The 17,988-nt window shown below is 38.1% G+C and overlaps 1 protein-coding gene across 4 annotated transcripts in view; it reads right to left on the reverse strand.

Annotated features, from left to right (window-relative positions):
• Positions 1–4,824: 4,824 nt before the first annotated feature.
• pde1cb (phosphodiesterase 1C, calmodulin-dependent b) overlaps positions 4,825–17,988 on the reverse strand; it is a 91,496-nt gene continuing 78,332 nt past the window's right edge. For 3 of the 4 annotated variants that reach the window (XM_084911617.1, XM_084911621.1, XM_084911619.1), the window contains 7 exons: positions 16,597–16,717; positions 14,976–15,057; positions 13,981–14,101; positions 11,508–11,683; positions 10,771–11,004; positions 9,703–9,765; positions 4,825–8,039 (listed from right to left, as the gene is read on the reverse strand). In XM_084911617.1, the coding sequence (XP_084767743.1) occupies positions 8,023–8,039; positions 9,703–9,765; positions 10,771–11,004; positions 11,508–11,683; positions 13,981–14,101; positions 14,976–15,057; positions 16,597–16,717 (814 nt within the window). In that variant the 3' untranslated portion in view covers positions 4,825–8,022. The remainder of the gene's footprint in view (positions 8,040–9,702; positions 9,766–10,770; positions 11,005–11,507; positions 11,684–13,980; positions 14,102–14,975; positions 15,058–16,596; positions 16,718–17,988) is intronic. The other variant, XM_084911618.1, reaches the window with a different exon arrangement.

A 17,988-nucleotide genomic window follows, 5' to 3' on the forward strand; every position in this document is an offset into this window, starting at 1 on the left:
CCTCAATCAAGCCAAAAATAGGCATTAAAAGCTCTTTAAAATACTGTTGATGGCTTTTGGTTACAGGCAGTCTCCATTCTCATGCCTGGCAACGGTCTTTTATGGCTAGGGACCTAATACAAGATTTCTGTTCTAGTGCAAACACAGTGGCCATGGGCACCAAGGAACAGCTGCCGTATAATTGAATTAACATTCGCCTTCTGCTCCGGCACTCAGCACTGAGCTGAGAACTCATACACATCCCTCCACGAGCTCCATCAACCTGCCCATGAATATGCATGCTACTGGTGATAAATATGCAGTCACGGTGTAATGTTTGTGGAGTTGCCTATATGGTGGATAAAGAGCTATACATGGACTATCTTGGGAGAGTGACACAATATACATCAAGTCCGTTGATCATTTTTAGTACCACAGGCCCTCCGAGGGAGAGAGCTGTGCTGTTGGTGGAGCTGCAGTTTAATTCGAGGTCTAACAGAGACACCTAGTGGACTGTGTATTAGCAAGTGAGTCAAGATACAGTTATTGTCATTTAAAATACATACCGCGCACACTCAGTAAATATTAACAATATCGGACAAAGACAAAAATTTCTTTTTTTTCTTTACATGTGTATCGTGTGTATGTAAATCTAAAAAAAAAGAAGAACATTATGATGATAAAGTTATCTTAAAATGACAATGACAGAACACATGGCATTTAATTTGACATTTTAAAATGGGACTTTGTCATTTAAACGCTAAAACAATAGGCACGAGGACATTTCTGAGTGACATATTGTGAAATATTGTGTAACACTCCAAAATGCAGGAATATTGGGAATGTGCATAAAACGACTTGTAAATACATGCTGCTGCTCCAGTGCATTCTGGGAGGTTTCCGAACATAGCTACCTTGGCAAACGTAGAATTGCACCTGTGGTAGCTTACCAATTATGTGTACTAACCTGTCACATATACACTTTATTAGGTACACCTTGCTTAATTCTTTGTGGCATAGATTCAACAAGGTGCTGCAAACGTTTCTCAGAGAGTTGGGCCCATATTGACATAATAGCAAAACACAGTTGCTGCAGATTTGCAGATCCATGATGCAGATTTTCCATTCCATTCTAATATGATTTAAGCTTTAAGACATAGCCTGTTATCTTGCTAGAAGCAGCCATCAGGAAATGGTTACACTATGGTCGTAAAGGGATGGACATGATCAGCAACAATGCTTGGGTGGTCTGTTGTGTTTAAATAATGCTCAGTTGTTACTAAGAGGCCTGAAGTGTGCCAAGAAAACATCCCCACTCCATTACATCATTTCTCAGCAGCTTCACTCGCTCACTGGATATTTAATATTTAGATTTTCCCAGGAGGATGGCACAGATGCCCCTCCGGTGGTCCTCCTTGGGCTCTCGCACTCTGGGGCCTCTGGATGTCTGGAGCCTGGATCTCCTCCATGCCTGTTTCATGCCCTGGGGGACAGGGCCCCATTACATGGGGAAACCTTTTGAATACAAGCGTGCTGATCCACACAGGTGTGCACACGGGTGTTCACTGTTCATAGACATAAACTACACCTTTATTGGCTGCTATTTCCAAGCAGCCAATAAAGCGCTGTCGGTCCTACGTGCTACACAACAACATTCAATATTTAGTATTTACTGCTGTTTACACTTAGCTAGATTAACGTGATGGTGTTGTGTTTAGTATGTTGCTCTGTTGTTTTTGCTTGTTTTCTCTTCTTTTTCTCTCAACAGGTGATCCAGGAGATTTTTGTTTTTCTTTTTAAGTGCCCTTTCTCACTGTCCCTCTTCCCCTCTGTTTTTCTTTTCCTTCATCTTTCTTTCTCCCTTTCCTATCCCTCAGTCATGTCTGTCCCGTCTGTAACAACTGAAAATAAAATAAAATAAATAATAACAACAAAGGTTGATCAAATGGACCAATACGGTAAGGCCGTGATGATCCATTTGGCAAAGTAAATCCATTGGGTATCCTTGTTGGTCTTCAGACAACAATTCTGACGGCTAAAGAACCAAATGGGACAGGCAAAAAAAAATAAATAGATTTAGATTTTCAGACTAGTCTGTAAATTCCAGAGGTGGTAGTGTGGGAAAATCCTATTTGTCACCAACAACCATGCCAATTTCAATATCACTTAAATCACCTTTCTTCCTCATTCTGATGCCTAAATGCACTGAGTTGCTGCCATGTGATCGGCTCATTGGATACTTGCATTAATCAGTGGTTGAACAGGTGTACCTAATGAAGTGGCTGGTGAGTGTATAAAAGTGCCTGCTGACACCACATAAGAGAATACATTGCTCAAAGTCTGTTATACACCATCACCTTAATCTAACTAAAGTGTGACTGAACACTGTAAAGAAAATAAAACTTTCTGGCAGAAAACTTTTCATACTTTACAAAGTTAACACTCCTAGTTTGAGATGCAGATTCTCCTGTATTTTGCAGCTTAAGCCAGATCTGTTATGCTCATCTCAGCTCCAATGTTGGACTTTCTTCTTTTAGTTTTGCATAACTCACGATTTTAAGAATTCCATATTTTATATTGGACTTTGATGAGTTCATCTACCTTATGAATGTACAACATAATTGGCAAATGTATGCACAATTGTCACTAAGTTAGTAGTGAATATACTGTTGAAAATATTCATTCAACTTCTTTACTTGGGTTAAAGTAAAAAAGTACAGGCTCTGAAAAGTTCTGAAAGTGTAAAAGTAAAAAAATCTTTGGAGCACATTTCTACCAGATATTTTTGTGCAAAGCTAAAATAAAATAATATTAAGGAAATACAAACTTTTTTCAACTTAAATTCTAATTCTAGTTTAAACATCTGTCACGTAGAACAAAGAATTTATTTATTTAACAGCTCTTTTTGCTTTTGGCTGTGTTAATACAAGGTTAATACATTGTGGATGGATGACTTTGTTTCCACACCTTCAAGTGTGGGGTGTGGTGCAGGAACTCCAAGGCTGGTTGTAGTGACTCATTGTGGGGAAATGAATCAATTATTAAAAGTCAGAATAATTTCTGTTGTGAGTCGCAGTAGTTTTTGTGTACAGCCTGTGATCAGCTGACCTGTGCTGCTGCTCTTGTTGCAGATGTTAAATGAGCTATCGAGGCTCATTTCCAACTCCAACTTAAACAGTATAAACTAGTACTAGTACTATAAAAGGTAGAATTCAGTGAATCAGTCATCATTTTAAACTTAATCTGATATCTGTAAACTTTGATCTAAGCCAACATTAACCATGAACACCACAAATGAGCTGCACCACCCTGGTACTGTGCCTAACTGTAACTGCAGTAGTGCAAACTAGACAGTGTGGCCTGCATTAGACGTCCTAGTATTTCCCTCCAAACTGAAAAACGCACAGCTAGCATACTTCACTTTGTTTTACAGTGCATCTGACAGAACATAACTTCACCAATACATGTATGGATCTTATGTTTATTAAAAACAAATGCCAAAATTAATAGGGACATTAAATGTAAGCTTTAAATTTCCAGTTCATCAAATATCACTGCAGTCCTTACCTTTAAACACATCCTCTCTTCTTGCTTTTTTGTCCTGTTTTCTTTTTCCATCTCCAATTAAAGTTATATATACAGCAACTGTACCTTTAGCTAACAGACACACTTTATGCCAAGCAGCACAGAAGTATTTAGTACTTAGATAACACTTTATAACATGCCCCACATGCTGTATCATCGAGTGCTGCAGTACTTGTACTTTGTTACTTCCCACCTGTGCTGTACACAGTGTAAAAGCTGGACATGCCACCATGGTGTCACAAATTAGTGTCTGGACCCGACCACATGGGTCTTTCTGGAGCCAAAAGTACCCACATTTGTATAAGGGGGAGAAATTGTTAATCCTAACAACTTTGGTAAAAAAAAATATATCTCCATAAACTATACTTGTGTAGCATACAGACACAGACACCGGTGAAATATTAGAAATGTAACTAGCAGGCAAATAAACATTCACTCACCAAAACTAAAATCCTGTCCCAAGTCAATGGACATATCCCAGATAATCCACCTTGCTGGAGACTTGAATGACCCAAATTCAGATAATAGATTTAAAACTTTATTAATGGCTCTAATTAATTAATGGCTTTTAGTAGTTTACACATCTGCAATGTGGTTTAATCAAAAGAGGAGACAAACTTTTTTAGAGGGTCATGTCTGAAAAGAGATCTGGTGTAAAAATCTACCAAATCAAACATGTGGATCTACTTGCTGTGGCATTCTCTTATGCTTATTACCATTTTATTTACAGCAGTATGACCTGAAATGAAAATAAATAAACTCATCAGGAAAGTGTTTGTGCAGGTCAAGTCCAAGTGCTGTTTTCTCATACACTTCTATGGGACCAGAAGTCTTTGAAACCAGAAGTTTTGCCCCTGAGTGGTAAAAGAAAATGAAAGAAAACAATGCAGGTTTAACACAGATCAGAACTGTTGTCTGTGAGGCCAAAAGCAGCACAGCCCACAAACTGGCTGTTTCACATATTTTTACTGTCCCCTGGTGACAGTGAACAGCTACAACATGTAGATGATTATCTGTAAAGCCATTTATGTGATCATCAACATCCTGTGTCATGTAAGAAAAATTACTTTTATATATTCTGACCCAGTGATTTGGAATTTTCACCATGATTCAGTAATGACTTTTATATATATATATATATAACTGCTCCGGTCATTTTCTTGACAAAGATACTCTTATGTATAAAATATGTAGAGTATCTTTATATCTTTAAAAATGTCAGATGGTGTTTTGCAGAAATGAAGACAGGCAGACATGATCTGAGCCCTTTGAATCAAGATTTATTGATACGGCTGTGCAGTCACAGAGCATGGTGGCACACACGGCCGCCTGGCCGGCATGGGACAGCAACACACACACACACGCACACACACACACACACACACTCAGTCAGTCTGTTTATTCAGGGATGTAGTAGAGAGTAGTACAGAACAAAGTGAAATTCAACATCTTTAAAATTATTATTTTTATGTCACCTATCCTTTTTGTCTCAATTTAACTTTGATATTATGAATGCTTTTTATAAAAGCAAACATATCAGGAGTATTGGCCTGATGGAGCATTTAAAACTAATACTAGAATAGATTCAAAATGAATTGTTCACTCAGGTTTACACAGTCCACTGCATCACTTTTTGTTTCTCTCCCACAAACACTCATCTCATCATACTCTCATCGACAGAGAAGATCACAGTGAGGAGATCAGAAAATGCACATTAAGTATTTTGTGGCAGTTTCTCACACACAAAGATGCACGCACACACGTGCACACACAAATCCTTCAAACCTATCTAACCTCAGTCATTTCAACAGTTTGAGATCAGTCATTATAGAGTGAATCAGACTAAACAAGGAGGAAAAAAAGCATTAAATGAACAACAAATGATTTGTTTCATAGTAAACATTACAAAACACCATGTTCAGAAGTCTTTACATGTCATAACAGCTATGTTTCCTATTATGGTTGGTATAAATTCCTGTTACATATTCATACAGTAGGCTATCACAGTAGCTAGTGGAAGGTAGAGCAAACTACAAGACTGTACATGTGTTGGTCCCTCAGTAGGGCAACTATAATCTGTTTTACCAAGCAGCCTATTGTGAGGATGCAATAAATTTTTCTTTTCAATCTAATTTGGCGAGACTGTTAGAATATAAATTTACATTTATGAATCTCTTGAATTTTTCTGACTTCAAAGTTGGTGCAAGAAAACATCACAGTGACACAGATAGAGGAGAAACAAAAAAAAGTCCCTACATGTTACAGACGCACGTTTTTGACAATCCATCCTCCAAGACAAAGGAGGAGCAAAACGGTACAATAAAACAACAGAGGGACAACATACGTACGGCACAAAACAGCCAGAATAAACGCACCTAAATGAAATAGAGCAAAATATGCGATCATAAATACATTACTTCTGCTGACTTTACAGAGACAACGTGTGTTTTTCAACTCTTGAGTGTGTTGGAAGATATTAACTGGTTTGTTTGACTTTAACCGGATCAGCACAGATTAAAATGACATCACAAAATTTTCCTACAGATGAAAGGTGTGAAAACGGAAGTACAGATAGAGGCACACATTCAGTCAGTTGGCCTGATAACCATTGACTCTCTATTTTTTTCTTTTCTTTTTTTTCCTTTTTTTTAGGTAAAAAGCAGCATGTGATTACATCGCGTGAAAAACTGCCATACCCCACCAGAGAACTGATGTTCCTGTTACAATGAAAAAAATGAAAGGGGGAAAAGGTAATAACCCCTTTTAGAACGCAGGATAATATATACTAGTATGCTTACAACTTATTGTAAAAGCCAGCTATATGCCAGGAATTTGACCTTGGCACAGTCAATTTGGGAATTTCCAAATAAAAGAATGCAAGGAAAATAAAATAAAAGTGCACTATTGTGGAGAAAGCATGTCCATCATACTGCAAATACTGCCGCAATGCTTCTTTTCCTTTCTTCCAATTATACGTATTACATTAATAGTAAAAGCTGAACCTGCATTGCAGTGGTTTAATATGTTACATTTGCACAGTAAGCAATATTTGCATCATCTGTACACAAGATTACAAGCCTTAAAAACCTTGGCAAACAACCAAGAAGCGATATAGTGGGGACTTGTAGCCTCTGATGCATCAGATGGATTCAGCCTGCTAATAGGTGTATGAGCACACTGTAAACATGTACATTAAACACTACGCCCACAACCTAGAAGGTGAAGCTGCTGTTATGTAACTGTGCTGGAAAAGGAAACAAAAATACATATAGAAGATTTTTCAGCAAACAATGTTGACTTTTTGCTACAGCTTTCATCCATGTAAGAAGGCATCGAGAAGAAGACAAACTTTGTGAGGATCTTAACACACATCTAGGGCGTGATTCATACGTGACATGAGCAATACAAATTGTTTTACCAAAAAAAAAGTACTGAAAAGAGAATTTGATATCTTACAAAAACTTGAATGGATTTGCGTGTGTGATATGTCTTAAATTGCACAAGAGGCATTCCCATTTTTTTTCAACTGTTATTTTAAACTATGTCAAAAATTGTGGTGGATTGTGGATAGATTTCTACTCCTTCTCCAGACATATACAGACTGTCTAATATATACAGTAAAGAGGACATCAACAATATGTTCCTGACTGCAAGGAGCACAAATGTGTTAAAACTTCACAATGTCTGAGGAAAGCACTACGGAAGTAAATGTGTTCAGAGGAAAATGAGCCACAACCAGTGGTGAAGATTGCGTGTTAATGTGTCTAAAGTGGCTTCAGCGGCCATAAGAAGCTCCCAACAGGAACTCCCAAATCAAAGGGGAAGAGCGTTTTACGTGAGAATAAAACAGTAGTGCTGTACACCTAGTGCGCTGTACACATGTCCGTATACTGTACATGCTATGTAGCAGATAAGAGTCCCTCTGAATGTGCATTTACTCTGCATTTCAAAACAAGTCTGCATTTTGTCTGTGATTGAAGAATTAAAATATGTGACTGCTTAAAAACACAAAAAAAGGTTTTCAGTTTTACACCAAACCATGAAGAGCGCTGCTGAGGCAAAGTGGGACTTGTACAATGGCTACGTGTATGTGGCTGAGTGAAACATACTTATTGAACATACTTGGAAAAAAGTAAATCGATGGTATACTTTAAGAAAAAAAGAAAAAATCAGGTCATTAAATCATCTTAGCTGGCTTTATCAGTAAGCAGGAAGAAAAGAATAATGCACGTGAGAGCCTGGGAGCAGAAACGTGATAAAAGCAAAAGAAAAGAAAAAAAATGGCTGATTATAAAGACAGGGAAGCAAAGGTGGCTGTTTCTCAGTGTCCTGTAGAGGGCGGCACAATCCAACTAATGACTCTCTAACGTGAGTCTGAGTTCTCCCATGCAAGATTTAAAGCAGGTTTAAGTTGCAGCAACAGTGACAACAGAGTGGCACTGGTACTCCCCAGCTTACTTACTCCATCACGACCTCTGTTTGGGGGCAAACAGGAAAGAGATATTAATCATTTAGGGAAATAAATGATATATTTGTGTTATCTTCTAATCAAATACTCCAACGCTGTGATTCACAAAATTAATAAGTTACCTTATTTCAAGGGAGATACAGTGGTGTGGAAAGTATTTGCCCCCTTGGTGAGTTCTTATTCTTTTTGCATTTCTCACAACTACATGTTTCAGATCACTGAAACAATTTTATTATTAGACAAAGATAACCCAAATAAATGCAAAATGCAGATTTTAAACAATTATTTCATTTAATAAGGGAAAACATTTTATCCAGATCAGTGTGAAAAAGTAATTGCTCCCTATACTGGTTGAGTCGCTTTTGGCAGCAAGAACTGCGATCCAGCATTTGTGATAACTGCCGATGAGTCTCTCATACCACCTTTCAGGAATTTTGACCCACTCCTTGCAGAATTATTTTAATTCAGCCACATTGGAGGGTTTTTGAGCATGAACAGCCTGTTTAAAGTCACGCATCTTAATTTGATATAAGTCCAGACTTTCACTAGGCCACTGCAAAACTTTCATTTTGCTCTTTTGAGCCATTCAGAGGTTGTCTTGCTGGTATGTTTCAAGTGAACTTCAGCTTCAGGGCATGAATTGATGGTTGGATGTTCTCCTTCAGGATTTTCTGGTGGAGAACAGAATTCATGGTACCATCACTTACAGTAAGTCCTCTGGGTCTTGAAACAGCAAAGAAGCTCCTGAGCATCACACTACCACCATGCTCGACTGTTGGTATGATGTTCTTTTTAAATGCAGTGTTAGTTTTACACAGATGCAACAGGAATAAAACCTTTCAAAAAGTTAAAGTTGGTATTTTTTGGTCGACAGCATTTTTTTTCAGTCTCTTTCGCATTGTTGAATCATGAACACTGACTTTAACTGAGGCAAGTGAGGCCTGCAGTTCTGTAGATGTTGTTTTGGGTTCTTTTGTGACCTCCTGGATGAGTCATTGTTGCTCCTGGGAAGGCTCTATGCTGTTCCATGTTTTCACCATTTGTGGATAATGGCTTTCACTGTGGTTTGCCAAAGTCTGGAAGCCTTAGAAATCACTTTGTAACACTTTACAGACTAAAAAATGTTTGTGTCTCATCTGTTTCTTTAAATTGTGGCATGACTCCTTTGAGAATCATACCACGGCTCCCTTTTGAGATCTAGCCTACTTCCCTTTGTTAGTTTCTATTTAAGTGATTTCTTGATTCAGGCCTGGCAGTAATCAGGCCTGATTGTGGGTAGTGAAACTGAACTCTGAATGCTTTCCAAAAAATGTGGTTAATCACAATCATTCATACAATCATGTATGCATACACAATTGTTAAATCATGTACACGTACTACATGAATGGAGGCAATTACTTTTTCACATAGTGCCTGGTAAGTTTGGATAGCTTTTTTTTCTTCTTAAAAAATGAAATAATCATTTAAAAACTGCATTTTGTATCATGTGGTTTTTTTTCCATTATTAAAGTTTTGATAATCTGAAATATTTAAGTCTGAAACGAAAAAAAAAAAAAGAAATCTGGAAGGGGCAAATACTTTCCACAGCCCTGTATACAGACATAGATGGAAATAAAGATATTTCAGTTTTATTTTCTATCAGTAGCTTCAGGCTGCAGGGTTACACTCACCCTCGACTGCTTTGTTTTTGTCTTTTTCACCTTCTGGAGACTCGGCCCCTTCTGACAGCTCTCCTGAAAAAAAAAATGGTTGTGTTACTATTCTGACTTTACTTATACATTTAAAATCAGCATTTAAAAACATGCAATACTCCTAATGAGTAATTCTAAAATACAGACCCACAGAATGGTCTGTATAACGAAGGCAGCATTAAATTATGTACAATCCCCAAATCTACAGAATTTAATCTGATGGAAAGTTGACAAAAAATATTCCAAACAGAATATTTTGCTCAGTGTAAATGTAATGCTCTGTATAAAGAGATGGAACAAGCTGATAATACTGTCAGAAAAATTGAATATGGTAATATTTTAAAACTTGAAGAAAACTGTGGGAAAATGAAAATGGGGAAATTTGATGCTCATAAGCTAAAAATATGATTAAAGGAACTTTGCATTTGCTCTCTTTTTTCAAAATTTAAAAAATTGGATAGAAAAAATTCTCCTTGTGTTTCTCATTCTGTTCTAATACAATAACAAACCTATTCTTGGATTAAAAAGCTACAACAATCCATCAAACTGATTAGTCAGTCCAAGTGACACGTATATTTTAATGTCAGCTTTTCATATGTGCTGATGTGAAGCTTTTTCATCTCAGATGGGATACTGTTCACAGTATCTGGACTTCAGAGTGCTGTTTTGATGAAACGAGACATAAGGATCCCATGATTTGCTTTAAGGGTGGGTAGTTTTTTATTCTGACTTTGAAGGGACAGATTTGGTCCAGTCTAGTTAGGAATTAACAAATATTTTGTAAACATTCATATGTACTCGGAAGATTTCATTAAAACGTTACATTTTGGAAGTTAATCTAAGACTACACTGATGCACTGATCAATATCAAATTCCATGGAAAAGTTAGCTATGATCTGCAAACTTTTATGATCACTTAAGCTCCCAGAAAAAGTTTGCATGTCAGTAAACTGTATGTACTGACTGCAACATGTAGAGGATCGGGCCTTAGGTCACATCTTTTAAAAGCCGGCCATGCTGTGGGATTACATAGTTTAAAGGAAGTACCGTTCTGCAGTGGGGGGCTCTTGTGCGTGGCACTCCCAGGCTGTGCTCCCTGCTCTGTTTTCCCTGTGTTACCATCTGGTGGTGTGCTGACCTCTTCCGACTCGGGTGACTCTCCCTCCAATTTGTCCTCCTTTGGTTCAGGCTGTTCGGATTCTGCTTGGACCTCCTGGGGCTCCATCGACTCTTCCTGCTGTGCTCGCTCCTCTGCTTCCTTTTTAGCTCTTTCCTCTGCTTCTGAGGTAATATGGAGTATGGGAGCAGTTTAGAAATATTCATAACTCCTTATTTTTTACTTTAAATGAGGAAAATTCGAGATGAGGATTGTTTTTTGTTAACACACAACGCAACTTTGCTGGAGCTGTACTTTGTAGACTTTAAATGTAAGTCTAACATTCTTTCTTTTAGCTCTGTTTTTGGTCTCCACCAACTCACAAGACATATGTAGTTTCAGTCTATTGTTTTTTGTGCTACTGTAGTATGAAGAAAATTAAATACAAATTAATCCACACTGACATACTGATCAGAAGTGGTGTATTATTTCATCATGTCTCAACAGATCATGTTCCCACCAATGCTGTTGTTGTGCAGGCCAGTTAAAACCCCCTTGTGAATAAGTCAAAAGCATTGCAGCTTTTTTAAGCCAATTTTCTGTGGAGAAGGTCATGATCTGTTTGGACAGATCAGTTTTACCATGTCCATAAATCACCATATTTTCACTAGATCGAACTGTACTATACCTTTAGCGGCCTGGGCTTTCCACCTCTCTCTGTTTTGATAAACTTCTTCATTCCACAACGCTTTGAAGTTCTTCATGTCCACCGTCAGGAGAGAGCCCGGGCCCGATGAGCTGCTGTCGGAGCCCATGCTCTTGACACTGTGCCTTTTGCTTTCATCTGAACTAATACTGTTCAGACTGGACAGACAAAAAAGAAAAATGTAAACAAGCGATAAAGTATCTAGAGGTATTCAAGGAGCTCTGAGAGACTGAAATCGAGCCACTTTTACCATCACTGGGCATGTATCTGCTGAAAAGAGGTTAATGCAGTTGCATGGCTGCAGCTGGTGGTGTTTAAGACAATGGAGGCATTAGCATCATTGCACAAGACTGGCTGAAGATTTTAAGGAGTTTTCAAGAACAATTTCTTAACGGAAAAGATGTCAGATATTTCAGTCAAATAAAAAACAACAACACATTGCGTAGATCATCTGGTCTTTCATGGGAGATATTGATGAAAGACTGATTATGCAAATCAGTCTTTCATGGGAGATATTGATGAAAGACTGATTATGCAAATCATAACCAAAGTGTAATACCGCAAGCCAGCAAAAGCTGTTTTAAATTAGTAAACCAATGTGCCTACTCAGTGAGCGGCAAAGTGGCAAAACACATACTTGAATTTGTTTCTTTACTTTTACCATCAGCCTGTGTGTGATTCTGTAGTGATATAGAGAAAACAGTTTGGGGAGTTGACAGTAGGAGGAGGTGCCGCTGAAAAAGAATACCCCAGGGCAGCGTAATAAAAAAATATACACTCAAAAAAACTTTAATGCAATCTGGTCTGATGACATCTATTAGCCTGGTATACAGTATTTAGTTTATACCAAGGACATCTTTCTTAACAATTCATTATGTGAATAAATGAACCTTTGATTTTATACATCACAGTTACAGTTACAATTATTGCTTCATATTTTTTGAGGGTAAAGAATCGTTGTTTTGAATTTATCTGACCTAGTTCATATCTGTGATTGTGAACTTACTTCAGGTTGGTTCATTTTAACTCTTTGACCTTGCTCTTCCATGTGAATGTACCAATTGCTGCCATCATATTTGTTAATTATGTCACACTTTGAAAGCTCCTGTTTGTCAAACAAAAGTCGGGCATTTAGAAGGTGCTCATGACTGACTGAACAATGGGACTTTTTATTATAGGCACTAAAAGTCACAGACCTCCAGCTGCAGGGAATTGCAGTTCTACACTGCTGGAAGACCCCTTTTAATGGATCAAAAAAGATATTCCAATTTATTATGTAAGGTACAAGAACGTCAGCTTCCTGCAATTCTTTTAATAGTTGCAGACATTTAATTCAAAGTTACTAATGTCAGTGACGTCTATGGGATCTTAAAAGTCAGAAGGAATCTGTCTCTGGGGACCATAAATGTAAAAAAAAAATCTTTTTCAGCTAAAAAAAACTTGAGCTTTTAGATTTGTCTGCGTGTTGAAAAAGCAAGGAAGAAGCAGAGGTGGATAATCATAGGAAGCGAGACAGACATAGTTACAGGTGATTGAAAGCAGCTATAAACGGTGTGAAGAAACAGTCCAAGGAAAATCAAAAGCACCCAGGTGTGTACGTAGACAAAGAGACTGCACAAGTGGCAACACTATCTGAGATTTCCACTCGGTTAGCTTCGACTGGAGGCCCACTGAGTGATGCTAATGACTGCTGTTGAGGAGAACAGGGAGGATGATATTGATGTGCAGGTGCAACAAAAGATGCAGAGCCAGACTCCCCAAGTACTGCTTTATTTTGCAATGAGCCCACTTAACAAAACATAAAGTTTAAACAATTTACAGACTAAAGTTTTTTAATTATCTGTCTCGTTATAGTTTAAATATTATGAACAAAAAAGCAAGCGGAATGTACTTTCTTATTTGGGAGCTTTGAAAGCCTTGCACATACGTGATTGAGTACGAGGCCGGAGGAAAAGTATTGAGCCAATTAATTAAACCAGTGAAGGCAAAATCGCTTCCTTTTGTATCTCGAGAGGCTTTTGTGTATGCCAATCCAGCACCACAGCTCATTCTCGATCACGGACGGTGAGGTGAACTCGACTAGCATCCCTAAAATGTCAATTTCAAGGTGTGTAGCTCTGCTTGATGAAAGGTGGAAACATTTCCACGCACAGAAATGGATTACTCATGGGAGACTCATCTGCTGTTCTCAATACTTCCATTAGATATGCCGTTATTGCAGCAGGGTTGCTGAGGTCTAATCTTGTCATTGAGCAAGTAGTTTCTTGGAAAGGTACACGAGGAGAGAAAACAACACTTTTTTTTATTCTTGATCGACGAGGCTGGTTGAATAAAATGTAATGTGATTTACATACAGTCACCCACTTCCATCTGCTTGGTTTTCCAACTGAGCTGCACAAAAAAATCTAAACTTTTTATTCCTAAATGATCTCTGAGAGAAACCACTGCAGCTTACCTTGAGCGTCTGAAACCAGTCAAACCGGAATGGGAGGCCTCCTCAATGAGTGGCGTGACAATGCGCTCCATCATGTCGGTGAGAACAGTAAAGGTTGGCACTACGATGAAGTCTATGAATCCTGGAGATGAAGACGTCGGCAAAGGTAATGTTAGCATGTCTGCGGTATATAGTCACAGTCTATTTTGTGCTATTAAAGGTTAAAAAGAAGAAAAGAAGCAAAAATAAATAAATCTTTGTAACGTTAATTAGTAAAACGGGAAAACAGCAGTTTGATGTAGTGTGATGTAGATGTAGACTGCACAATGTAATAATTATAGAATAATGACACATTTAGACTGGTTGACTATAAGCCTTCCTTTCTTCTTTGCCACTGGGTAAGAAATCTATCGGGAAAACTAAAGCAATAAAAAACAAACTTTTTCCAGTTAGTTGGACGTCTGAAGGACAGAATTAACTAAAAACTACCAGGTAAAAAAAAATATTCCTGTTGGCGAAGCAAGTAAAGAAGTCAAGATGAGAGAGTGATAGAACCAAAAGTGAAATAGGAGTGAACCTCGGATGGAACTCAAAACCTGCCTGCTTATCAGCAAATATTAGCTGCTGTTTCAAAATAGATGCCAGTTTCCTATATGATTAGTGTTTCTGTGGAGACAGAATAAAATAGCTTATTTTGGTTTATTTGCATTTTTTTCACACATTTTTCTGATATTTTCTTGTTCAAATGTGGCAGACTTCAATTACTCGAAACAAAAATTAGCCTTTTTAATAATTTATGATGCAAAAAATATCAATAGATTCAGTAATCTTCTGTGAAAACAGTAAGTACACCTTTGGCCTATGTAACCTCTACACTTTTAAACGTGTTCTAGCTAGTTCAAATGTTTGTCCATTCCTCAGTGCAAAATTCCTTCAGTTGCAAGATGTTTTTCCCAAAAAAAAGTGGTGTACTGTATTGTGCAGATGGTTTATGTGAGGGTGGGGAAGCCTCTCACCGATTTGTGACTGTGCCACCATCGTGGACTTTCGGTCACAGAGTGGAGAGAACGGCAGCCCGAGCTCAGCTTCTTTGTCCCCCTGGAAACACAAGAGCTTCTTAAGTCAAAATCCTCCTGTCTTTGATATTTTTGGGCAAATACGACGCACCCTGCAGACATGCACACACACATCTTTGCCTACACACTTACCACTGCACACCATATGCTCACACTTCTATCAACAGACCTTGGATTCGTCTGAGCCCCTCCCCCAGTGCGTTAGGGCCGCAAATGTGTTTCATTTTCTCCTCTGTTTTGTCACAAACAGATGAGATGTGGAGTCGGGAGGCAATGTTCTTTGGAGAGGCTATTTATCGGCAATTCGTATCCCCAGAGACAAAAGGCTCGTGAAAGCAACCACAATAACAATAGCACTGATAATGGGAACAATGTGGATTAATAATGGACGAGATTTAAGCAGTGTGGCACCATTTAAACGTCTGTCCTTCTTTATGAGATTTACAATTACGCCATTTATTATTTATAGCATAAATTCATTGTCACGCTGTACATTTTAATCTTCTATGGAGCACGTTGTTCTTTTTAAAAACACATTTGCTGGTGTGACTGCATATTTCTCTTGTTGGTAGTGTTTTGCAAAAGCTTCACATTAACAGCATTATTTCCCAATATTATTATTTCATTTTTTTATGTCACACTCACATGAAGTGTGTTTCACACTTCATGTGAGTGTGACTGAATCAAAAGAATAAATCGCTTTTGTTGACATAGCACCCAAAAACTAATACAATGCACCAGCGACAAAGATGAGCAATAACTAAAACCAAAAGATAAATAAACTGCATTTCAAATCATGTGTTTCATCTATCAGCAAGAAATCGCAAGATATTATTTCCAATGCCTTCCAATGCCTCTCTTCAACCTCATGTCTTCATTAAGGCTCTGTTGGACTGCGCAGTAGCATCTCAGAAATTTTCAATCTCACGCCAGCATTTAAAAGTCGATAAATCTTGCATGCTAGATATTCAATTCACCTCTAGGTGCTTGATATTGTAAGGTAAAGAACCTACAATAATACAGAGAAAACCCCAACAATCAGACAACCCCCTGTCAACAAGAACAAGGCAACAGTGGGAAAGAAAAGCTCCCTTTTAATAAGAAGACTCAGAGAGGTGAATCCATCTGTCGCAATCCGCTGGGCATAAGGGGAAGGAAGATATCATTTTTAATGTATAACACCTCAGATGTTTTTTTTTCAATAAATTAATTCAGCAAATTTAACAGGTGTCAGTTTGTCAAAATATAATCAAAGCTATAAAAAACTCAAACATAGATAGCTACATGTGGCTTATTGATCATGGCAACAATATACTTCCGATTTATGACCCTGAATTCCAGAATTTCATGAAATTGGAGAGCATGATCTTCCCCCAAAGGCTTGATTAGTTCTCAGCATGACTACCTAGTAAACTGCCAGCTGAGGGTAAATTTGACCTTTGTGTCTGAGGTCAACTGAAAAGCATGCCATGTTCTCTCTGCATACATTTAAACCACCACTAAACCATACACTGTACCACCATCATCCAACATGTTACTCTGACGTAACAGAGGAACTCACCTGTCTGAAGAACTCCTCTAGTAGGGAGGTGGTCCAACGGTGGTGGAGGTCCCAAGTCTTGGCCGGGTGGCTGATGTCTGCTGTGTGCAGCAGCAGGGACAGCGCCTTTGGCTTGTCGATGCTAAGAGAGAGAAGACAGGCAGTTTTAAAAATTGCCATCATGGCTGTTTTCTTGAAAAGTCTAATGGTTTATGTTTTGTTTGTGTGTTTTTATAAATGAAAAAAGAAGCTATTGTTAAAGAAAAAAGAAAATGATAGAAGGAAAGAAGGACAAATCACCATTTGCGATGCAGCTAATTGATTTTGGAGGTGTCACGATAAACTGTATTGATTGAGATCATTTGTGTGTTTCTGGCTTTAAAAAATGAATGTGAGTCAGAAATACTTTATCTGCCAAGTTCCAGCTTCAGGTTTTGCCAAAAACCTGGCAAAAAAATAAAAAATAAAAGTTGTTACAAAGACATTGCAGATTAATCTTGGATAAGATTAATGAAAGACCCCAGAAAAGATGCAAGAAAATGCCAATAACGGTAAGTATCCCTGGCACAGCTGCACAAGAGTCTACAGCTGTCCAGAAATGAGTCTGTACAAGAAATTCAGTCTAAGTGACAGGTTAGCTTTTTATTGTCTTTTATGTCTTACTGCACATTCACTGGCTTGAGTTTAGTTTTTCTTCCCCAGTCACTTAGAATATTAAAAAAACACTATTCCAACATGACAGCAAAACTGGTTTTGTTTTCACTTTGGGAGTCTTCAAGTGTGTGTATGTGTGTGTCTATGTGTGTGTGCGTGTGCAATCATTGTATCACGAGGTCCTGGAGACACCAACTGTAGTGAGAACTACTACAAAGGCGGCTGTGAGGAGTGTGGCAGGTGTTTAAACAGTATGACTGCATATCTGTTGTTTAAACTTAGATTATTTACGAAATGCGATAACATAGTTGGTATTGTTTGCACCTTGTGGGTCTGTGTGTATGTGTGTAATCATAGCATAATGTGATCCTGGACAGAACAAATGTAGCATGATCCAGAAAGCCAGTAGTCTGTAGTTGATTTGAGTTTTTATGTCTTTCTGTTTCTGAGCTGACCACACGTACAGTCACAAAGATTTACAGATATTGGCTTGAAATCAAAATAACGGCCAATTCAGTGATGACTGTGTTGGTCACACTTTTGTGACACCAGTTCTTAGATCACAAAGACATAATCGTGAGTATCACAGTAGCATATAGTACAATACATACAATACATGTATAATTTCGTATTTATAACTATCTTAAGTGATCGTGGCTCAAGAGTTGGGAATTTGCCTTGTAATCGGAAGGTTGCCGGTTCGAGCCCCGGCTCGGACAGTCTCGGTCATTGTGTCCTTGGGCAAGACACTTCACCTGT

The sequence above is a fragment of the Perissodus microlepis genome, chromosome 18 (genome assembly GCF_051167445.1).
Source record: "Perissodus microlepis isolate ML-2025 ecotype Zambia chromosome 18, ASM5116744v1, whole genome shotgun sequence".
Classification (NCBI taxonomy): Eukaryota; Metazoa; Chordata; class Actinopteri; order Cichliformes; family Cichlidae; genus Perissodus; species Perissodus microlepis.